This window comes from Esox lucius, chromosome 16, assembly GCF_011004845.1.
Source record: "Esox lucius isolate fEsoLuc1 chromosome 16, fEsoLuc1.pri, whole genome shotgun sequence".
Lineage (NCBI taxonomy): Eukaryota > Metazoa > Chordata > Actinopteri > Esociformes > Esocidae > Esox > Esox lucius.
The window spans coordinates 24888313-24911113 of NC_047584.1; the positions used below are offsets into that span (position 1 = coordinate 24888313).

Genomic DNA, 22801 nt, shown 5'->3' on the forward strand with positions numbered 1-22801 from the left:
AATAACCATCACAGCTAAGCACTTCTTAGGTTCATAGTGGAAATTGTTTATTGAAAACAAAGTCAGTAATTTTTCTTTAAGAAAAATAGAGTAATTGAGAAGGATATTTTTACATTAAGTACAAACTTAATAAATATCAACATTGGTTCATATAAATGACCAATGCAGGTAAGTGCACATCATTCATCACATTATCAGTTCATTAACAGTGATTTCTTTCCCCCATTCATCTTAATGCTCTTTTACAAAATAATTGTCATCAAATGCATAGATGACCAGTTTCTAATACACTGTGAAACTGTTTTTCATTTCTGGCATTATAAAAATTCTGTTCAAATACTGAATAACATTGACCCCAAAATGTCAGATTTTATGTCTGAACTAAAACATAGGTTAAACTGAATATATTTCAAAGTACTTTTGAAACACCTATCTACAGTATGAATCTTCATACTGAGATTTTACAATACTTACTGAAAGTATTTTAATGAGGGTTGGCAATTACTGAAATGCAGAACTGTTTGGTCTAGACCTATGTACAGTGTATTGCAGTATTAACACTGATTAAAGAATGTAGTAGGATGTAGTGCCAATAGTCTGCCATGGAACTGGCCCTACAGCTCTCAGAGCTGAATGTGTGCTAGTATTGCCTGTGATGGGTCCAGTTCAGAGGACAGACAGAACACACCTGAAGAGCACTGTGGAGCTTCAAGAAGTCTCTGTAGTGCCTAACATCAACACTCTTCCCCACCACAAAAAAAACTTTCACTCCAGTCCTCCACCACTAACCTGGGAAGGAGAGGATCAAAATTAAGTTTTGCATGAACAAATACTTGCTTTAAAAACACACACACACACTCCCCCTCTCTCCTGGATAGGACCATCTGCTACATTTCTAAAATGTACAAAACAAGTACGGTCATTACATTTTTTTAAAGCAGCCATTGTGTATTGGCCAGGACTCGTGTCATTGTCATTTGGTTCCCATAACCGATCACCAGCTGAAGCGTCACTCCCATACGTGCTACTTACTGTCATCATCGGAGTCAAAGCTGAAGAGGGACGAGCAAGTGTTTAGGGAGATGTGCTTCTCCAGGTCCTCGGGACTGGTGAAGGAGGAGAAACACTTGGAGCAGCGCTGTCTCTGAGGAGGGACCTCCTTCTCAGCCACAGCCCTTTCCGGAACGTTCTTCTTCCCCAGCACACTCTTCACCGCGGCCTTGCTCTTTTTGACAAGCCCTTCAGAAGCTGCTTCGCCGGGCTTCCTGCGCTTGCGCATGCTCAGGGCTGCCTCGTTTAGGTACGTGGAGGGGGGTGGGCGGATGAGGGGAGCTTTGGCCAGGGGTAAGTAGGAAGGATCCTCTGGTTTGAAAGTTTTGTGTTCTGCAATGACTGGTTCCTCGCCACCGGGCATCACCTGGGCCAAAGTGATGATATTGTCCACTTCCCTCATGGTCATGGTCTCGGTGAACGTCTGGAGGATTCTGGCAGGGGGGATTGTGTTTGTGGCGATTTGGGACATGGCAGGGTCGGCTGTCTCAGGGGCTTGGTCTTTGTTGTCCTCTCCATCACAGCCGTTGATGGGTTTCGGTGGTGTGTGCTGCGTTGGCGTGGTGACGGCAGCACCGCCGGTATCTGAAGTCTCCATGTGGCCGTCGTTGTTGCCATTGGTGTCCCCCGCCAGAGTCTCCTTTCCGGTTGGTTCTGGGGGCTTGTCTTTACTGTAGTGTCGCCACTCGTGGTCGTGGAGCAAAGGGAGGCGCGAGAAGGTCAGCCCACAGCCAGGGTACCCACAGAGGGCCTGGAGAGGCCGGTGGGTGTCCATATGCTCCCAGAGCAGTTGGGTTCTGGAGAAACGCTGGCCACAGTTCAGGTGGAGACACAACTGCTTCAGGGGGGCATCGTGGATCTTAATGTGGTCGACAAAGTGTTGGTGGTTCCAAAGGTACCTGAAACAGAAAAGGGTATGCATCAGTAACACCATGTTAACCAGGCTGGAAAGGGATACTTCACCATTCTGGCAATGAGGCCATTTAATTATTTCCCCACATTTTTTGTCACTAGCCGATACCATAGACTACCGGTCTCCTCTAATGTCCTAGATACTGCACACAGAGAGAGAAATCCTACCAACAAATTAATCTGACTAATGAGAAGTAGCTGAAGGGCCTCTGCCAAAATCCCAGAGTATCCCCTTAATTAATTTACCAGTAAACCATTAATAGGCTGGTTCCAGAGTTGCAGCTGATAACAGAGCTATAGACTGGTTTGGTCATCAGTATGTAGTTTCTCAGGCCTGGCATGAGGTGACATCTCATGATTGAAATGTTGCTGTGATAAGTGTCATATTCCAGTTGTGTGTGGAGTCTGCCTCCTTTACCTGCTACAGTGAATGCACTTCTCATGTGGATCAGAGTGCCTGGATTTAGGAGTTGGTGTCTCTCTTTGTCCCCTCCAGCCATGCACGGTCATATCCTGGCTCTTCACCCTCTGTTTCCAGGGGGCTTCACCGTCAGGGCTCATCCCTTTGGACACAATTACCTCCTCTTTAGACTTGGGCTGGGTGTAATGTCTCCACTCATGTTCATGGAGAGAGGGGATCGTAAAGAAGATCTTCCCACAGCCCAAGTAACCACAGGGGGCTTGGAGTGGCCGGTGGGTGTCCATGTGGTCTTTGAGCTCCTGGACGGTCTTGAAGCGATGGCTACAGTTTATGTGAGGGCAGGCCTGTTTCAGTGGAGCATTGTGAACCTTCATGTGGTCTCTGTAGTGCTCGAACACCAACAGGATCCTGGAGCATAATAAGGAAACAAGACATTAAGTTGCACCATTGTACACTCAAGGGATGCAATGATAAGAAAATCATTGGCATATCAATAGCTGATATTCATATACCATTAAGTGCTCTGACATAGTTGGCAGCTTAAAAAACACGATTCTTCAAGGCAGGGCTTCAACTTAACTTTTAGGCTCACCAGCAAATGTATTGGGTAGACAAAAAAAAATCTACCAGCCACTCATTTTGGCAGTCAATCCCTTTACACCTAAAACACCAAACCAACACGTATACTGTGTAATGATTCGAAGACAAAGAATACACATTTCTAGTAACAAATAATGTGGTATATTGCTGCTCAATTTACACAAAAAAAAAAGATTGTGACCCCAGTCTAATTTAAGACAAAGTATCACTCCTCAGAAATGTTCATCTGTAAAGGAGGTTACTGTGGTAAAGGAAACCCACAGCACTTGTGTGCATTAGTCTGCAGTCTCTCGCTATCGGACTAGAATCTGCCTGTCCTGTAGTAATTTGACACCTTTGCTGGCAGTTTAAACTCAAACATAAAAAAACCACCACGCGTGTAAACCAAACAATGGACACAGAAACGCTGGCATCTGGCCCTTTTCAGGACGAAAAGTATCTTGTGCTTGAAAATAAACTTTCACCATTCCAGTGAAGCACAGTCCACTGGCAAGACATACTTAACCCGGCTACGACACGCCTGGTACGACAACTGACCATTCTGATCTAGGGGGGCTGGAATATTGGGACAGGTGCCCGAGTCCAACCTGGGAAATAACATGTGGACAGACCCTTCTTACCTCTGACAGATCAGGCATTTCCCCTTCCCCCACTGGAAAGTCTTCTCCAGGACAGCAGAGTCTTCCATGTGGTAGGTAGCAGCGTGCCTCAGCAGCGACGGGCCAATCCTGGTAAAGATGCTGTCACAACCCTCGGCGGGGCACAGGTGGTACTGCTTCTGTTTCCCCTCCTCCTCCTCCTCCCCGCCCTGGCTCTCTTTCTCCGACTCCACGTCTCTTACGATCACCACTTTGTCCTTCACGGTCACCTGCTCGTCCTTCACCTCCACCTGCTGGTTATCCGTGTCTTTTTTACACTTCAGATTCTGGGTCTTTTTGATCAGGTTTCTCAGGTTCTGGATGATTCGACTCTGCTTGCTGACCACTGGCTTGACTTTAGCACGTCTGGGTTTGGGAGACTGGTCCGCCAGAGACGGAGAATCAGTCACATTGTCACTGGGTTTAGTCTCATTCTCTGGAGCATGATTAAGCTTCTCCATAACCTTTGCATCCCCATTAACAGCAGGTTTGATCTTGCTATTGAGCACGGAGGTTCTCAGTTCCTCTATGTGCTCTAGAACATGTTCCTTGGCGTGATTGTACCGTCTGAAGTGTTTTCCACAAAAGACACAGCTGAGCCTGGTCTGTCTTAGCTTCAGGTGAGCCAGGGTGTGTCTCACCACATTGCCTCCCTTGTAGAGCTTCTGGCAGTGGCTGCAGTGGAAGCGTAGGTGCTTGGAACGACCTGGAGCCTTGTCTGGTGGTGGGCCCTCATCCTGCAGGAAAACAAGCTGTTACGTAGTCAAAGTGAAGAGGTTATATAAACAGAACCAGGTGTACTAGAGGACCATTCTAAATATATTCTAGGTTAATTACTAACCTGAGTGTTGGTTTCTAGCCCCGCCTCTATCACTGTGGCATCACCCTCTGTCACAGTTAGTTCCTTAGCATCCGTCACTTTAGAGATTTTGGAGTACATGTGGAACAGTTTCAGTGGGCACTCCTCCATCTCCAAGGCTGGACCGTCCAGCTCTGGATCGGTCTGCATGCTGGGACCTTCTAAAACCGTTAAGTCTGAAGTCTCCAGGTCTGTAGGCTCTACATCAAAATGCTCTACCTCTGAAGATTTGAAGTCGAAAGGCTTTACACCTGAAGGCTCTACCTCTGAAGGTTCCATTTCCAAGGTCTCTACCACTGCAGGCTCAACTTCCAAAGGCTCCACCATTGAAGGCTCAACCTCCAAAGGCTCTACCACTGAAGGCTCAACCTCCAAAGGCTCTTCCACTGAAGGCTCAACTCCCAAAGTCCGTACCACTGAAGGCTGAGCTTCTAGGGGCTCTACAACCGAAGGATCCCTTTCTAAAGGCTCTTTCACAGAAGGCTCTAACACTAAAGGCTGTACATTTGTTTCCAGGTCACACTTAAACGGTCTTTCAGCATACAGACCATTAGGCTGTCCCATGTTAACGTATTTTTCAGAATCACTGTACTGCTGTTTAATACTAAAACTGGGTTCTAGACTGTTCTCTACCACCTCCTGGTCCACAGGCACTTCGTTTTCAGGGAAGGACAGCTCCATGCCAGGTACAGTCCTACGGTAAGGTCTCTTGCCCTCCCTTATCTGCCTCCTCTCTATCTTGTCCACCTTTTTACGGCCCCTTTTTTCCCCTTCCCCCTTTACCACTTCTCTCTCACTTTTATCCTCCCCTCCGTCCCTCCTCTCTTCAATACCTGGTGGTCCTCTCAATCTCATTCCCTCCCTTCCCTTCACCCTGGTCCCCCTCTGGGACTTGTTCTCGGTTTGTCTGGTCACCTCCAGAAGTAGCCATCTTGGTTTTCTGCCGCGCCTCTTAAGGATTTTGTTCTTTACGTGCCTGGCCAGGTATTCCCTTTGCCGGTTGGCAGGCGGCTTAACAGAGTTTTCAAAACTGTGATTGTGTTTGACGGACAAATTAATATCCGGATCATCAGCACAGTCGACATCAGACCTACACCTCGTTCTCCTCATCCACCTTCTCTTCTTCCTCCTCCTTACAGGGAGGTCCCCACCCTCTCCCTCTCCAGGCGCCGGGTCTGTTGTCTTACAGCTCTCCAGTGCCGTGTTGGCATTCACGTGGAGATGTGGGGAATCGGTGTGTATTCTGCATGTCTCCTCCTCCATCCAGTAACTGGGAATCCATTCCTCCTCCACCTGCTCCCACTCCTCCTCCTCCCTCAGCTCGTTAAGAGCGTCTCTCATGGCCTTGTCAGTAATCAACTCCAGGCAGTGTGTTCTCAGTGTGAGCAGATTCCAGAACTCTGGGTCAAAGAACAGCCCTTCCTTCAGCACCTGGACCACATATGAGCAGTTACAATTATTAACATGACATTATTAATGAATGTTTGTCAACAATTCAGGCCCAACAATTCATTGCAATTCAATGAACAGGAGTGGGAGAGAAAAAGCATGACAATGGTCTCTGTTCCAATCTTTTACTCGTTAAATGCCCTATTTTGCAATTGAATGTTTTGGGCACCATGTGTCCCACCTTCCAGGTGACTTCTAACCTGTAGGACATAGAAGCGGATGTTGGTTCTGACAGGGGTGTGGTGGGGCTCCTCATCGGGGTGTGTGTAGAGCAGATACACGGTCTTGTAGGCCTCCACACTGCGCTCCAGGCAAAACACCAGCAGGGCACAGAGGCGACACACCTCCAGGTCGCTGGGGAGCAGGAAGGCGATGGCCTTACACAGCAGGCAGCGTGTCACAGGGTCAGACTGGAGGTCTGTCTGCAGCGCTGTAGCACAAAGCTCCACACACAGCGGCACTCCCTCACTGCCCATCTGAAAAAGACAGAATATGTTCAACTGATCGTGTGGATCATAGAACAAAGTGGACTTCAAGTCGCCATCGAAAGCAAAGGAAAGGGTGTCCGATTTGGAAGTGACTGGTTGGGCTGTGCACCCACCTCTGCAGTGATCACTTTGATGAAGGGGAAGATGGCTCTGGCATTGATGGCGGAGAGCATCAGCTGACGACACTCAAACAGAAAGCTCTGCTTAGAGGGATGGGCCCTGAGGTACAGTCTGCTCCAGAGGAACACCAGATCCCTGTATGAATAACACACAGTCTACAATGTTACAATTGTGTCATTATAAAGCCCTGTTAATAGAAGTGAATCCTGAATAGATTTACAACATGTAGTATATACATCTTACATAAAGTGTTACTGACCAGACGCAGTGCATCAGTAACGGTGTTACTGACCAGACGCAGTGCATCAGTAACGGTGTTACTGACCAGACGCAGTGCATCAGTAACGGTGTTACTGACCAGACGCAGTGCATCAGTAACGGTGTTACTGACCAGACGTAGTATATATAAATAACAGTATTACTAACCAGATGTAGTACATGTCTCCATTGTGTAGCTGTTGACTGAGGAAGGCTTTGCACAGAGAAAGCAGCAGCTCATCTTTTTCTTGGCTCTCTGTGTTACAAATGATCTCTACAGCATCTCTGCCATCTAGCTCAGCTATCTGGGGGGGCCGAAAAAAAAAAAAAATGAATCCACTTTGATAATTAGAAAGTCTTTCAGAAGATGATGCCGAGTGATATGCATTTAGCTATACCTCTTTGTTCAGGTGTTCGTGCAGCGAGGCCTTATACAGGCAAGTGAGATAGGCCTGGTGAAAGAACAGGTGCCTTCCCACCACTGGGTGCTCCAAGCAGCTCTTAGCCAGGGCCATAGCTTCCTGCACACGCTCACAAGCCTGCAGGTAGCGAACACGCAGCTCAAAGAACACAGGCTTCTCTGAGCTCAGATACTTCTCCACTTTACCAGGGAGATAGAAGGAGAAAAGGGAGGAGAGAGTGAGATGAGACCAAGGGGAATGCATTGACTCCAAAACAAGCTGGGGTAAAAGAAGTACCTTCTGTTTGTGTGATACCAGTGTCTTTCAGGATTGCCTGTAGAGTCGGTCTCTCCCAGGGTCCACCATCTTTGATTACTTGCCTCACTTGCAGCAGGTAAATGTTCCTGTGTCTCAGCAGGCGGTGGTGGCAGGCCTAGGAGAAGGTGGTTTTCAGTTTATTGCACTACACGTTTGCACTTAAAATGTACAAATAGTCTACATCACAGTTAGCGCCACCTGAAATGAAGCAAGTATGTCCTTCAATGGAGCCTCTTGAAACTCTTCTTTACCAAAGAACAGCATCAGCTCAAAAAAGCTCCTGAAAAAAACGTGTATAATATAACATTTGCAAAAAATTATTTAAAGTCAGAATTTGGATCTGCATGAAAATGTAAGACGTATATAGGTGCTTACAATGCTAGACTGCTGAGAGCATAGCAGACATGCTGACAATCGTCGGGGTACGCAGAAGTGGCTCTGGTGAAGCAGGTAAGAGCCGTCCGCAGCACCTTCAGCTGGGGCAGAGGCACCTGCAATCTCTCGGTATGCTCCTCCACCAGCTAGAAACGGAGAAAGACAGTCAGACAATGCTGGGGTAAAATGTACAGGCCTTTGCAGATGATTGGATTATCGAGTCATCTGTGGATTAGGTATTGAAGAGAGATGCGCAAAACCGTGTAGCTGGTATTGTAGCCTAGGCTATCTGGCGAAATGTAAACAAAACGTGGAATTACATTCTACGATTCTATCTAAGAAAAACGTATTTGACTAAAGTGGTTATGTACCGTATTGTTCTTGCACGCTGAACTAGAACCGGACACATTATCAGTAGGCTAACTTGCAGGCAACCAGTTCTACAATGACAAGATAACTACGCTACCACTCCGGCTAACTTTCAACTTTACAATGATGTAACGTCAGCTAACGTTCAAGTTAGCTACGTTAGCTAGCTAAAAGAAAGACGTTACATTAAATAGCTATCTATGTAGCTAGGTAACTAAATCATACGGTACATTAGGCCGTTGTGGGTTGAATAATGTGATAACTGCTAGATAGCCAAATTACGTTACGAAATAGCTAATAAGTTAATTCGATATTCACTTTGCTGACATATTAGTCAGTTAGCCAAGTAACGTTTGTTAGCTAAGCTAGCTACCTTGCTTTGTAATGTCTAATGAACAACTGAGTAGCTAACTGTAGCTACGCTAGCCATTTAGCTAGCGATTGGCGGAAGCAGACTACTCCTCGCCCCTTTCTCAAATAAAACCAGAATTTGACGTAATTTAGCTTACCTTACAAAACTCATAGCAATATTCCTTGCTTTGCACTGAACAGTTGTCGTTAGAGTATATGTACAAAGTCTCCAGTTCCAATTCTAACCTGTCTGTTTCCAAATCACTTTCCCCATCCGCCATACTGGCTAGTTTACCTTGCACATAATCAAAGATCCTACTAGCGGATAGGTTGACTTACTACAACAACTCATATACTGGGTTTTGATTGGATATAAGCTGCTTCCATATGAAGATGTATGATAATAAATAAAGAAAACTTAGTTAAACTAAAATAACATCTGAAATGCATCTTCTCCTGAAATAACCAGATTATACAGAAAGGAGGAGCTATGAATATCAACGGCCAATGAATTGAAGAGCGGTTAACGGTCCGGCCCCGCAGACGGTCGACCAATTGCCTAAGGGTTGTCATGACGCGTCACGCGGTTGCTAAACTGATCGTTAGAAAAAGTTTCAGCGGAAGTCAGTTCTACATTCTTCATTGTTTTTGGAGTTGGCTACGTAAAGTCACGACTCAAAAACGATATATAAAAAATAAGATATAATAGCTCAAGTAATTTAAATGCTGTTGATTGATGATTGTTCATGTTGGGTTTCAGCTAGCGCCCTGGGTAAATGGTAATGTCCGCGCTTAGCTCGGAGCACGGTACTCTGCCTGTAGTTCCGGGTACCTGGAGGCTTTGAGGAGGTCCAGATATGACCTACAGAAGGCCATCAGAGACTTCAGGGATACGTTTTATTCTAACCACCACAGCTGACCAGATATGTATGTGGTGTGGACTGCAACACATCACAGAATATGAAGGTTGAAATAGCAATGATGCCCAGCCTGCCGCCTCTCTCCCCAACAACATCTTCTATACACGGTTCTATACACGGAGGCGACCAACACCATTCCTTCTGGAAGGCTTGCTGAGGACCAGGAAGACCGCACTCTCTCCCTAGCCATGGCCGACGTGAGGAGAGCTTTTCAAAGAGTGAACCCACAGAAGTCACCAGGGCCAGGGGTGCACCGACCAGCTAGCGGAGGTTTTCACCTCTATATTCAAACTCTCCCTGACTCTGTCTGTAGTCCCCACCTCCTCCAAATAGACCACCATTGTTCCCGTACCGATTCAACATTCCATCACCTGCCTGAATGAATGTCCTGTAGCACTGACCTCCCACATCATGAAATGCTTCGAGCAGCTGGTCAGAACCCGCATCCGCTCCACCCATCCTGACACCTTGGACCCCTTTCAATTTGTATACCGCCCCAACAGATCTACAGATGATGCCATTGCCCTGACAACACACCCTCTCCCACCTGGAAAAAGGCAACACATACGTGAGGATGCTCACGTGGACTACAGCTCAGCATTCAACACTATTGTGCCTGCTAAGCTTTTTCCTAAGCTGAGGACCCTGGGACTTAACTCCTCCCTTTGCAATTGGATCCTGGACTTCCTGACGGGCAGACCCCAGGTGAATGGGCAACCTCACCTTCTCCGCACTGTCTCTGATAATCGGAGCCCCCCCAGGGCTGTATACTCAGTCACCTCCTGTACTCCCTGTCCACGCCTGTGCTCAAAAGTTTGCATACCTTTGGAGAATTGGTAATAACTGCAACATTTGTAAAGAAAATATGAGTGAGCAGGCAACACACATCTTTAATTTCTTATGGGATTCACATTCAACTGTAGGTCATAACAGAACGGCACAATCATAAAACAAAACATGGCAACATAGAAAAAAATTACCCCTGTTCAAAAGTCTGCATACCCTTAGTTCTTAATACTGTGTATTGCCCCCGTTAGCATCAATGATAGCGTGCAGTCTTTTGTAATAGTTGTCTATGAGGCCTGAATTCTTGCAGGTAGTATAGCTGCCCATTCGTCTTGGCAAAATGCCTCCAGGTCATGCAAAGTCTTTGGTTGTCTTGCATGAACCCCAGAGTGGCTCAATGATTTTGAGGTCAGGAGACTGTGATGGCCACTCCAGAACCTTCGCCTTTTTCTGCTGTAACCACTAGAGGGTCAACTTGACCTGGTGCTTAGGGTCATTGCTGTGCTGGAAAATCAAAGAGCATCCCATGCTCAGCTTCCATGCAGAAGAATGCAAATTGTCTGCCAGAATTTTTTGATAACATGCTGCATTCATCTTGCTATCTATTACCACAGGATTCGCTGGGCCTTTAAAGCTGACCCCCCCCCCCCCAAACATCAGTGAGCCACCACACTTCATAGTGGGGATGGTATTCTGTTCACTATAGGTCTTGTTGACCCCTCTCCAAACATAGTGCTTATAGTTGTGACCATAAAGCTCTGTTTTGGTCTCGTAACTCAAAATGACAGTGTGCCAGAAGCTGTGAGGCGTGTCAAGGTGTTGTTGGGCATATTGCAAACTGGCTTTTTTGTGGCATTGGCGCAGTAAAGGCTTCTTTCTGGCGCCACGACCATGCAGCTCATTTTTGTTCAAGTATCGTCGTATTGTTCTCCTTGTAACAACCACACCGTCTTTTTCCAGAGCAGCCTGGTTAACTGTGTGTTTTTCTTTGTATCCTGAACAATTCTTCTGGAAGTTTTGGCTTGAATCTTTCTTTGTCTACCTGACCTTGGCTTGGTATCAAGAGATCCCAGAATTTCCCACTTCTTAATAAGCGACTGAAGAGTACTGACTGGCATTTGAACAGCTTTGGATATCTTTTTATATAATTTTCCATCTTTATAAAGTTCCATTACCTTGTTACACAGGTCTTTTGACAGTTATTTCTGCTCCCCATGGCTCAGTATCTAGCCTGCTCAGTTCATCCATGTGGGAGCTCACAAACTCATTTACTATTTATACAGACAATAATTGGAATTTCAAATGACACAGGTGTGGAAAATTCACATTTAATTGCCATTTTCAGGTGTGTCTGTAACAAGGCCAAACATTCAAGGGTATGTAAACTTTTGATCAGGGCCATTTGGGTTATCCTTATAATTTAAAAGGGAGCCAAACAACTATGTGATAAATGGCTTCATTTGATCACTATACTTAAATAAAATATATATTTTCAAAATCAATGCCAAAATGTCACAATTTCTACCAGGGTTTGCAAACTTATGAGCACAACAGTAACTGCGCGGCCACGCATCTCCAACATCGATGAGACCGCTTACAGAGAGGAGGTAGGGGACCGGGCTACATGGTGCCAGGAAAATAACCGCTCTCTCAACATCTGCATGACTAAAGAGATGATCATGGACTTCAGGAAGCAGCAGAGGGACAAAAACGGCCCCATACACATTGATGGAGCTGAAGTGGAGAGAGTCTCCGACTTCAAATTCCTCTGTGTGTTCATCAAAGATTATCTCACCTGGTCCAGGCAACAGACTCTGCAGTAAAAACGGCTCCAAAACACCTATACTTCCTGGCCAGGATCTCCAGAGGGTGAAGTCAGCAGAGCGCATCATCGGTTGCCATCTCCCCTCTGTGCAAGGCATCTACCACACACAATGACTTAGGAAAGCACAGAAAATGATAAAAGACTAAAGCTAAAAAATATTTATTTATTGTTCATATACTCCCTTTCTACTCTCTACAATTGCTGCTAGAAAATATACATAATGTAAACTATCACTTTTTTGCTTTCTACAGTGGGGAGAACAAGTATTTGATACACTGACAATTTTGCAGGTTTTCCCACTTACAAAGCATGTAGAAGTCTGTAATTTTTATCATAGGTACTCTTCAACTGTGAGAGACGGAATCTAAAACAAAAATCCAGAAAATCACATTGTATGATTTTGAAGTAATTCATTTGCATTTTATTGCATGACATAAGTATTTGATACATCAGAAAAGCAGAACTTAATATTTGGTACAGAAACCTTTGTTTGCAATTACAGAGATCATAAGTTTTTCTCGACCAGGTTTGCACACACTGCAGCAGGGATTTTGGCCCACTCCTTCATACAGACCTTCTCCAGATCCTTCAGGTCTCTGGGCTGTCGCTGGGCAATACAGACCTTCAGCTCCCTCCAAAGATTTTCTATTGGGTTCAGGTCAGGAGACTGGCTAGGCCACTCCAGGACCTTGAGATGCTTCGGAGCCACTCCTTAGTTGCCCTGGCTGTGTGTTTCGGGTCGTTGTCATGCTGGAAGACCCAGCCACAACCCATCTTCAATGCTCTTACTGAGGGAAGGAGGTTGTTGGCCAAGATCTCGCGATACATGGCCCCATCCATCCTCCCCTCAATACGGTGCAGTCGTCCTGTCCCCTTTGCAGAAAAGCATCCCCAAAGAATGATGTTTCCACCTCCATGCTTCACGGTTGGGATGGTGTCCTTGGAGTTGTACTCATCCTTCTTCTTCCTCCAAACACAGTGAGTGGAGTTTAGACCAAAAAGCTCTTTTTGTCTCATCAGACCACATTCAGACAGGCCTGGACATGCGCTGGCTAGAGCAGGGGGACCTTGCGTGCACTGCAGGATTTTAATCCATGACGGCATAGTGTATTACTAATGGGTTTCTTTGAGACTGGTCCTAGCTCTCTTCAGGTCATTGACCAGGTCCTGCCGTGTAGTTCTGGGCTGATCCCTCACCTTCCTCATGATTATTGATGCCGGACGAGGTGAGATCTTGCATGGAGCCCCAGACAGAGAGATTGACCGTCATTTTGAACTTCTTCCATTTTCTAAGTGTGCCAACAGTTGTTGCCTTCTCACCAAGCTGCTGGTCCTGTAGCCCATCCCAGCTACAATTTTATCCCTGATGTCCTTACACAGCTCTCTGGTCTTGGCCATTGTGGAGAGGTTGGAGTCTGTTTGATTGAGTGTGTGGACAGGTGTCTTTTATACAGGTAATGAGTTCAAACAGGTGCACTTAATACAGGTAATGAGTGGAGAACAGGAGGGCTTCTTAAAGAAAAACTAACAGGTTTGTGAGAGTTGGAATTCTTACTGGTTGGTAGGTGATCAAATACTTATGTCATGCAATAAAATGCAAATTAATTATTTAAAAATCATAATGGGATTTTCAGGATTTTTGTTTTAGATTCCATCTCTCACAGTTGAAGTGTACCTGTGATAAACACTACAGACCTCTACATGCTTTGTAAGTAGGAAAACCTGCAGAATCGGCAGTGTATCAAATACTTGTTCTCCCCACTGTATTCTACTAATGCTACTGCGTAGATGCCGGGTGCCATGTCATAAGAATTTCACTGCTCAGAACGACACTGTTATTTTGACCTAACTGATTATAATTAGCTCCTTCAAAGTACACTCATTGTCTCAATTATTAACCATAAATCAACGCGCGGCAGATTAAATTGTAATGTTACAGAATTTTGTGAAGTTTCCTATTTCGGAACTTAAAATAAATTGAAAAGCAGATCTTTCAGACTTAGTGTATTTTATTAAGCGCTAAAATTACAGTAAAGTTGTGGATAGACAACATAGAAAAAATGCTGTTCACGTGCTTGTCGGAAATAGAAGATTCTGAAATATCCTACTTGTTAATGGTTGTAGTTATCAAGGCTTGAATTTACGAAATCAGAGTTTCCTGAAACCACCTTTTACATGAAAGCGGCATAAGACACGGGTGAAACCTTTAACTTCAGGTGAACAAATGGCAGCAAAAATGTGTAATTAAAAGTACACAAAATTAAAGTGCAGCATTAATTACATTGAAATGCTATAGTTGAGTGTCAAGTATGCCTCATTGGTAGAAACTCAAATATCTGAAATTATATCTGAAGAAGCTACTGAATACAACAGTAAAATTCAATGGAATACCTAGCAATCTACCAGATTAAGTACATAGTAATGTTAATGCCATAGGGGCCAGGTAATTGGCAAATATGTCAAGAGAACATTCGTCATGTCACAGTGCAGTTGACATTCCTCAAGAATGCCCCCTGCCCTGATACTAATAGCATCACTACCACCGCGTTCAGCAAATCAACATGGAATGTAAAAGGAAAATACAGTAAGCACAATAAGGCAATACAACATAGATGACAGAAAATGCTGAAAGCCAGACACACTTTTTCATTGTTGTTTTTTATGGCACGGCTTTGAATTAAGAAGCACCCTTGGTTCTCAGCTTGGATAGCAGCATTTCATTCTTCCGACACTCCTGTGAGAAAGAAAATGTCATCTTTTTTTTTAATGATCAGCTCTCAGAGAATAAAGTAGAACACATTCGTAAAACATTAAAGTAGTTCCATCAGATCAACCATAAAGACCAAGGACATTTTCCTCACCTCTTTGAAGTCCTTGACCGTTTTAAAATAGAGCCTCTGTTTGTCCAGTAACTCCAGGTACTCATCATTCAGCTGGTCTCTCCTCATCTTGTTCTCCTGTTTTTTCTTCTCCATCTGTACATTCGGGTGAGAAGAATCACATGACCAATATACTTCATAGTTTTGCTACTTATCCACTTCCATATCACTGTATAATTTCTATGAACATTATCATAATTGTTATTTTACTACATTTTCTGTCCAATTGTTGCCCTGTCTCATCACAACAACAACTCCACCACAGGTTTGGGTAAAGGCCAAAAATTGTGCTTTACAAGACATCTCACCAAGTTTTTGTGCTCGTCGTCACACTTCTCAATCGAGAAACACACACCAGCACATACGCACTGGAGGAGGGCATACTTTCCAGCCAACAATCATCATTGGTCTCACAATGTCCTGACCTCACACCAGAGCACGAAGAGACAAGACCTTCCCATTCGATATCCACACCTGGGAGCACTGAGCCAATCTGCACCAACTTAAGCAGGACCCACATGTACTGTCGATAATTTGCAACCAGGATTTAAACTCCTGGGCACAATGAAACGGCTGTACTCCGAGGCAACAAATGCAACACTTAGTGGTCTTCAATAAATCACTGAGTTACAGGGAGTAAGCACCTGGCATGCTTAGAGAAAGCTGCCATTAGGTAGCAGAGGGCGAAGATAAGAGACATAGTTACAGTTCTCACCTTAATGCGGCTTTGTTTGATTCCCTCCACTATCTGCTCCATCTGTCTCAGAAACTGCTCCTTGGCCCCCGAAGACGCCATTGCCCTAAGCAAGACCAGACACCAACACTTAGACAGGAAGTAAATCCGATTGACCCCAGTCCCCACACACCAAACAGGATAGTTTTAGATGGTACATTGTTCACAGCCACAGTTAGTCTTTGACATGCAGATTATAGCAGATGGCTCCATGAATCCACGGGAGAGTTTCCACTCCTGAATTTGGTGTGCAGACATGATACTGCATGTCAAAGACTAACTGATTAATCGTTTAAATACTCAAGCTGTTGGCAATCGTACAGTATGTGCGAGGCATTCAACCCCAGAACTGTATTATGTGGAAGAAAAATACAGTACTCACTGTTGGAAATTGTCATGGATGGAATTTAACAAGTTCACCTAAAGAAACATCATGACAGAGGAAGATGCTCAGTAAACACCAGATTTCAACGGGAACGGCTGCATCTAGTGATAGCATGCTTTAATCACTTACTTCCTTTTCCAGATAAACCTTCTTGTCATCTAATGTGTTATACAAAGTGAAGAACTGCTTGGTCTCTTTATGTGTTGCCGAAACTAGAGGACAGAAAGCACCACAAAAAAAAAAAGGTAGGCGTTTGATTTACAAACAAACACACCCTGATAAGTGGATGAGGCAAAGACACCTACCTTGACCATAGAGCTCAATGAACCTCTTCTGATATTGTGTCAGTTCTGCCCTGCTCGGCACTTCATCAATCTTCCTCTGTAGGACAGCGATCTCACGGTTCCTCCGAGCCTATTAGAAAGCAACGTTCAGCCTCAGGTCATAAGCAAATTCTAGACATGGAAATAGGAACAATATCATATCAGTTCAAATAGAGTAATGTTAGGGCAGTGTGGACCATTTACCATCAGTAGTCTGATCTTCTGTAGCTTCTCTCTGTCTGTGTCATACTGCTTGTCTATTAACTGACTCCTCTCCTGAAAGACACAGAAAGAGAGAGACAGAGTAATTTTTGTTAACTATAGGGGAGAAACGGTTATCTGGTCTTGGGTGGGCTTCGTCAGTGCACAACCTTCTCGTCCTCTCCATCATCTCCTGACTCAATCTTCAGATCCTCTATGTTCTGCTGCAGACGAACCATCTCCTCCTGAAACCAAATGGCACCCCAAGTTTGTTGTGACCATAAATCAATTCTAATAAGCCCAACAAGTTACGGGCATTGATGTACTGGGGTTAAAGTTGATCACTCACTCTACAATGCGTGCGGAACTCCTGCTCCTGGCTCTTCAGGTTCTCATTCATAGCAACCAGCACCCTCAACTTCTCCAACAGACTGTGGCACACACACAGGGCAGATGAGAGCAGTCCAAGATCCAGGTTGTATTACCGACAATCGCTGCATAACAGCCTTATGCTTTGCTCTGCCAGGTCAGCACTCACCTAGTATCTGCCTGGCTCTCAGCCTCATCCAGGACACTCAACTCTTTGTCTAGTGTCTCTGTCTGCTCTGTGGCCTCCATCACTTTGCTCTTTGCTTCTTCACATGCCGATTTCACCTCAAAGTACCTGGCTTGTAGCTAAAACACACATGCACGCAAGCACGCACACAAACCTTTATTTATTTTTTCTATTAGGAAAACAACATTGATTGTACCACATCCTTTCATCACACACCTCCTCTAACTGCTTGTTCTTCTGTTGGATCTGTTTGGTCAGGGAGGCTACCATTCTCCGGTGCTGCTGTACTGGGCCATATCGCTCCGGACGATCCTCAGCAGACAGTTCCGACTGCTGGAAGATGAATTTATTTTAAAATGTTTGCCTACATCTTTTTTTTAAAGTGGAAATGTGTAGTAGCTCACCTTGTCGGCATATTCAGACGCGATCTGTTTAATCTCCTCAGACTGTAGCCCAACTATTTGGCCCACAGTACTAGCCGTTAGCCTGCCCTGCAGGAAAACACTATTTATACTGATATTGTACATTAAATAATAACACAAACCAACTACAGTTTGGGCAAAGGCCAAGAGAACTAAGGTCGTGCTTACCTCCTCAGTCGCCATGGCAGCCATGCTGGTCATAAGAGTTTTGATGCGTAACTGAGAGAAAAGGACGGGAGATATCGTCACGAACAGGGATGCATTGATGAAGTACTGGGAAACGGAAGGTTAATGTAGTTGGGTTCATGTGGATACGTGTGTCGTGACCTCACCTCCTCTGCTGCCTGCAGGTCCTCCTCCTCCTGCAACACCTCTGTCAAGCCTGGGGGTGTGGCCTGAGAGCCCGGAACCAGGGATGCTTTCCGCTCCTCGGCCTTTACAGGACAGGGAAGGCACAGCGTTTTTCATCACAGTCATTTCCCTTTCTACTGTAGCTACAGGTCTCTCTTGTGGTAGTGATGATCAGTGTGTTGTCCTTGTATTTACAGGCTTGGAATTTATGTCATTCTACAACTAACTTCAAAGAGATTCAAGTCATGATGGAGATTTTTGTAAATGGATGTGATTAAAATTAGGCTCACCTTGTCCTGTTTTGTCTGCTTGCTGAATCCATAGCGTCTAAAATCGGGGAGAAATTGGTATTTAATTTTAAATCAATACTGTTTCATTAAAGGAAATCATTACCAAATGTATGCACTCAAGCATGCATGCATGCAAACACACACGCACACACTTGTGGTAACTGGGATGTACTGTCATTTGTACTTTAACACACACATAGCATTCATGTGAAAAGCACTCCTTGCAGAGAACAAGTCCATCCATATACTTACAAAAGGCAATCTGACAATCTAACATGGATGAAATGCATGAAAAGATTTGGAAAATGGAAGGAACACAGTTGTCAAATGGGATGAAATCACACCGGGTCAACTGTCAATCTGAACAGGTGGTATGAACTGTGAACAAAGTTGGATGTGAAGGACAGAATAGAGGCAGAAGGCAAGGTCATGAGAGGTAACCTACCTTCCGTACTCCAGCAGAGTGGAATGAACCCTGGACTCTTCGTCCAGCAGTTCACCTGCTTCAACCTGTCTCTTGTACTTTCTCTGCGGTTTATACACTTCCTGTCAACACAGGAAAAGAGAAAAATCAAATAGGGTGCTAATTAATTAGACAAGGAGAATTTGACCGAGATGGTATGTGGGAGAATGACTCACTGATACATCCAAGACTGCTCTCACAGCCTTCTCCTTTCTCTGAAGAAAGTCTTCATCCTAGAATGGAGAGACAACACATGGTCCAAATGACAGGGTTTTCACTGAACTGCTCAGAACGTTGCAATCAGAAAAGAACCAGTAGGTCTGGAGTCCCGGTCATGAATCCACCCTGATATAACAGTGCAGGCTCACCTCAGGGTAGTTGTGTGTCTTCTGGAACTGAGAGATGGAGTAGGCTCTCACATAATCGCCCATCTCTTCCCTCGTTTCAATGGCTCTCTTCACCAGCCACTAGAGTACATACACAACTGTTCAGGCATGACACAAACCTAGTGTGGTACTCAACTTGACAACTACTCTCTGGCAACTCATACCTGTATCACTGGAAATATATGGATGAAATCCAGCCCCTGGATCTGATGGGGCTCCAGGCGATGGGGACATTTCATTTTGGGCAGGACAGACACTATCTTCTCTGTCAGAGCTCTGCAGGGAAATGCACAAAGTCATTACAAGCACCAGGCAAGAGGAGCTCTACTTTCAGCCATTTATGTCATGTGTTTGAGGTGTGCCAAAAGTAACTTTCCATATCAGGATAGATTAATTGCTTTCATTTTACTTTTAGTTTACCCTTTACTGTACCACTCGTTTGTGTTAACATTATGACTGTTTCTAAAGACCTATCAAGATCTGTCCAGTTATCACTGAAATGGGATTAATGGAACACAAAGGTTGAATCTATAAGAACGCAACTTCTTGGTCTGGAATTTAACAGACATTTGCAAAAAAAAAAACAGGAGGGAATATACTTCATTTTGATAGATTTATTTCTGCACCAGGGAAACATTTATGAAACGAAAAATCAACACTATAAATAAGAAGGTTGCACTGCAGCATGTCTTAGATTCCTGGCCATCAATGAGTTATCATAGTACAAGGTGAAAAAACAATGTCAAACAATTAACAACCAACGAATGCTGTCAGTAAGCAACTTACATTTTCTGTCCAATAGTAGAATTTTCCTGGAAAAGCAGATCCACGTCAATGTCAAAGTTGCATGTTGTGATGCACCATGTCATCCCTCCAACAACCTATTAATAACAGCATGCACATCACTGTTCAGATAAGGGGAACTGGTTGTCATATACAGGGTAAACAGCTGTCCGGGAGAAGGGCTTGGGCCCGCCATGTTCCCACCTTATCAAAGGGTCCCAGCCCTTTAATTCGAGCTCTGAAGTATCCGGCAGCAAGCAGAAGTTCCAGGATTTCTGCCAACTTAACACTCTGCTCCTCGTCCTCCCGCGTCTCCACCTACAAGCCACAAAAAAAATTACATTCCAGACCTAGAAGTTGTATTCCATGAAACCCATTTCAGTGAAAACTGGACAGATCTTGAAAGGTCTTTAGAAACATTTCCCACCTACACACGTCAGTTGGTTCATCTAACTAGCAGTGAGCAGCCAGCTACTTAGCGAAGTGGCAAAAGCAACAATGATGTTAATATAGCAATGTTGTCAACTGTTATGATGACACAAATTGCACCATATTTGAAACAACGAAAGACTGCAGTTTTGCACTGTAGTAAAGTGTGTTACCTGAATAAGATTTCCCTCTTGGTCGTATTGAGCTCCTATTTTGGAACCTGTTCTCACTCTCTGGAAAACAGATGTGGCCGCCATTTTTGACTGATATGTTGGTACTGTCAGAAGGGTAGAAAAGCTAGAAAGTCAACTCGCCACAATCAAGCAGTCCTTAAGTATCCCTAAGTTTATCGCCTGTAAGAACAACGACTACTACTATAAAAGCGGAAACATGACCACCTAAGTATTATTATGCACAGGTCTACCGTACAGCACACAGTCACATGACAAACACGTGATTTGGTTTCAATGAAAGCTGCGTTCAAGATGTAGCTGTTATTTTTACACAGTTCTGCAATTTTTTTAATAAATTCAATTTATATTGAATCCAACACGGCCACCTTCGAGTGTTGAATTTATTGGAAAAAGTTATAAAGCAAATATGCATCTAAAGAAATAAAAATGCATACGTTTAGCATTTAGCAGAATTCCCTTGCATTTCTTCTAAAAGTAGCAATTACAATGTTTTGCCACTAGAGAGAAATCGAATGCCTTTATGGTTCTACGGGATCCTTACCATGGTCATGATTAGGAAGCTATTAACGTCTGAAGGCTTGTCAGTCTTGGCAGAAGATTTCTCTCCTTGTCCCTAAGCTATGTTTTTGTTATTAAAATTAGATTTTTGCAGCTTGTGAAGTCAAGGTGTTCTACTGTTAATAAGGCACGAGGGTGTGTAGAATGTGGGCAATATACACTCACCTAAAGGATTATTAGGAACACCATACTAATACTGTGTTTGACCCCCTTTCGCCTTCAGAACTGCCTTAATTCTACATGGCATTGATTCAACAAGGTGCTGAAAGCATTCTTTAGAAATGTTGGCCCATATTGATAGGATAGCATCTTGCAGTTGATGGAGATTTGTGGGATGCACATCCAGGGCACGAAGCTCCCGTTCCACCACATCCCAAAGAGATCTGGTGACTGTGGGGGCCATTTCAGTACAGTGAACTCATTGTCATGTTCAAGAAACCAATTTGAAATGATTTGAGCTTTGTGACATGGTGCATTATCCTGCTGGAAGTAGCCATCAGAGGATGGGTACATGGTGGTCATAAAGGGATGGACATGGTCAGAAACAATGCTCAGGTAGGCCGTGGCATTTAAACGATGCCCAATTGGCACTAAGGGGCCTAAAATGTGCCAAGAAAACATCCCCCACACCATTACACCACCACCACCAGCCTGCACAGTGGTAACAAGGCATGATGGATCCATGTTCTCATTCTGTTTACGCCAAATTCTGACTCTACCATCTGAATGTCTCAACAGAAATCGAGACTCATCAGACCAGGCAACATTCTTCCAGTCTTCAACTGTCCAATTTTGGTGAGCTCGTGCAAATTGTAGTCTCTTTTTCCTATTTGTAGTGGAGATGATTGGTACCCGATGGGGTCTTCTGCTGTTGTAGCCCATCCGCCTCAAGGTTGTGCATGTTGTGGCTTCTCAAATGCTTTGCTGCATACCTCGGTTGTAACAAGTGGTTATTTCAGTCAAAGCTTGTCTTCTATCAGCTTGAATCAGTCGGCCCATTCTCCTCTGACCTCTAGCATCAACAAGGCATTTTCGCCCACAGGACTGCCGCATACTGGATGTTTTTCCCCTTTCACACCATTCTTTGTAAACCCTAGAAATGGTTGTGTGTGAAAATCCCAGTGACTGAGCAGATTGTGAAATACTCAGACCGGCCCGTCTGGCACCAACAACCATGCCACACTCAAAATTGCTAAAATCACCTTTCTTTCCCATTCTGACATTCAGTTTGGAGTGCAGGAGATTGTCTTGACCAGGACCACACCCCTAAATGCATTGAAGCAACTGCCATGTGATTGGTTGATTAGATAATTGCATTAATGAGAAATTTAACAGGTGTTCCTAATAATCCTTTAGGTGAGTGTATTACAAGGGCTTTTGTATGCATGCTGCATAGAATGCCTGGATTCATTACTTGAGTGGAATTTTAGTAATATACCACATAGCCCAGCATGCCTTGTTGCTTTTATAAACGGGTTATTGGCTCAGTAAAAAGTTGTGTGACGTTATTCCCTTGGTATAATGTCTCATGGTTTTCAGACAATAAACATTCAGTGTTCAAATTCAGGGTTAAAACCACCCAGTTTACAATAATATGTAAGATGTTTTAACTGTTGAAAAGTGTCTGGTCTTCTGTCTATGTTGTGGTTTTCATCTTTGTAATGGTGGACATTTTAAAATATTCTCAAGTAAGCTTTTTAGATTCACC

At 44.3% G+C, this 22801-nt stretch overlaps 2 protein-coding genes across 4 annotated transcripts; both read right to left on the minus strand.

Annotated features, from left to right (window-relative positions):
* Positions 1-34: 34 nt before the first annotated feature.
* Positions 35-9047, minus strand: LOC105016401. Of its 2 annotated transcripts, XM_010880212.4 has the most exons (13): positions 8768-9047; positions 7890-8035; positions 7713-7794; positions 7494-7629; positions 7194-7396; positions 6964-7100; positions 6531-6672; positions 6130-6405; positions 4463-5911; positions 3604-4358; positions 2381-2791; positions 1033-1949; positions 35-789 (listed from the first exon to the last, which is right to left on the minus strand). In XM_010880212.4, the coding sequence occupies exons 1-13, from the start codon at positions 8888-8890 to the stop codon at positions 785-787; spliced, it is 4782 nt and encodes a 1593-aa protein (XP_010878514.2). In that variant the 5' UTR covers positions 8891-9047; the 3' UTR covers positions 35-784. The 2 variants fall into 2 exon arrangements, with proteins under 2 accessions (XP_010878514.2, XP_010878513.2); XM_010880211.4 differs by having other exon boundaries at positions 35-1949.
* A 5084-nt stretch (positions 9048-14131) lies between these two features.
* Positions 14132-20793, minus strand: ccdc93 (coiled-coil domain containing 93). Of its 2 annotated transcripts, none has more exons than XM_010880214.3 (22): positions 20515-20793; positions 20117-20230; positions 19916-20010; positions 19294-19405; positions 19112-19210; positions 18920-18976; positions 18726-18826; positions 18281-18317; positions 17972-18073; positions 17808-17858; positions 17622-17708; positions 17434-17547; positions 17200-17336; positions 17011-17092; positions 16832-16906; positions 16665-16736; positions 16443-16551; positions 16267-16349; positions 16135-16172; positions 15735-15819; positions 15002-15115; positions 14132-14874 (listed from the first exon to the last, which is right to left on the minus strand). In XM_010880214.3, exons 1-22 carry the CDS (start codon positions 20596-20598, stop codon positions 14818-14820), a joined length of 1905 nt encoding a protein of 634 aa, XP_010878516.2. In that variant the 5' UTR covers positions 20599-20793; the 3' UTR covers positions 14132-14817. The 2 variants fall into 2 exon arrangements, with proteins under 2 accessions (XP_010878516.2, XP_010878515.2); XM_010880213.3 differs by having other exon boundaries at positions 17434-17550.
* Between the last annotated feature and the right edge of the window lie 2008 nt (positions 20794-22801).

Bases quoted from the DNA above. Each gene is read 5' to 3' on its own strand.
- LOC105016401 (XM_010880211.4), bottom strand. From the start codon at position 8,890: ATGGCGGATGGGGAAAGTGATTTGGAAACAGACAGGTTAGAATTGGAA. The intron at 7,795-7,889 runs GTAAGCACCTAT...CGTTTTTTTCAG, and splicing joins GCTCTCAGCAGTCTAGCATT to GAGCTTTTTTGAGCTGATGC. The intron at 6,673-6,963 runs GTTAGTAATACT...TTATTCATACAG, and splicing joins GGAGACATGTACTACATCTG to GGATCTGGTGTTCCTCTGGA.
- ccdc93 (XM_010880213.3), bottom strand. From the start codon at position 20,598: ATGGCGGCCACATCTGTTTTCCAGAGAGTGAGAACAGGTTCCAAAATA. The intron at 16,907-17,010 runs GTGAGTGATCAA...ATTTGGTTTCAG, and splicing joins AGTTCCGCACGCATTGTAGA to GAGGAGATGGTTCGTCTGCA. The intron at 16,173-16,266 runs GTAAGTGATTAA...ATGTTTCTTTAG, and splicing joins AGGTTTATCTGGAAAAGGAA to GTGAACTTGTTAAATTCCAT.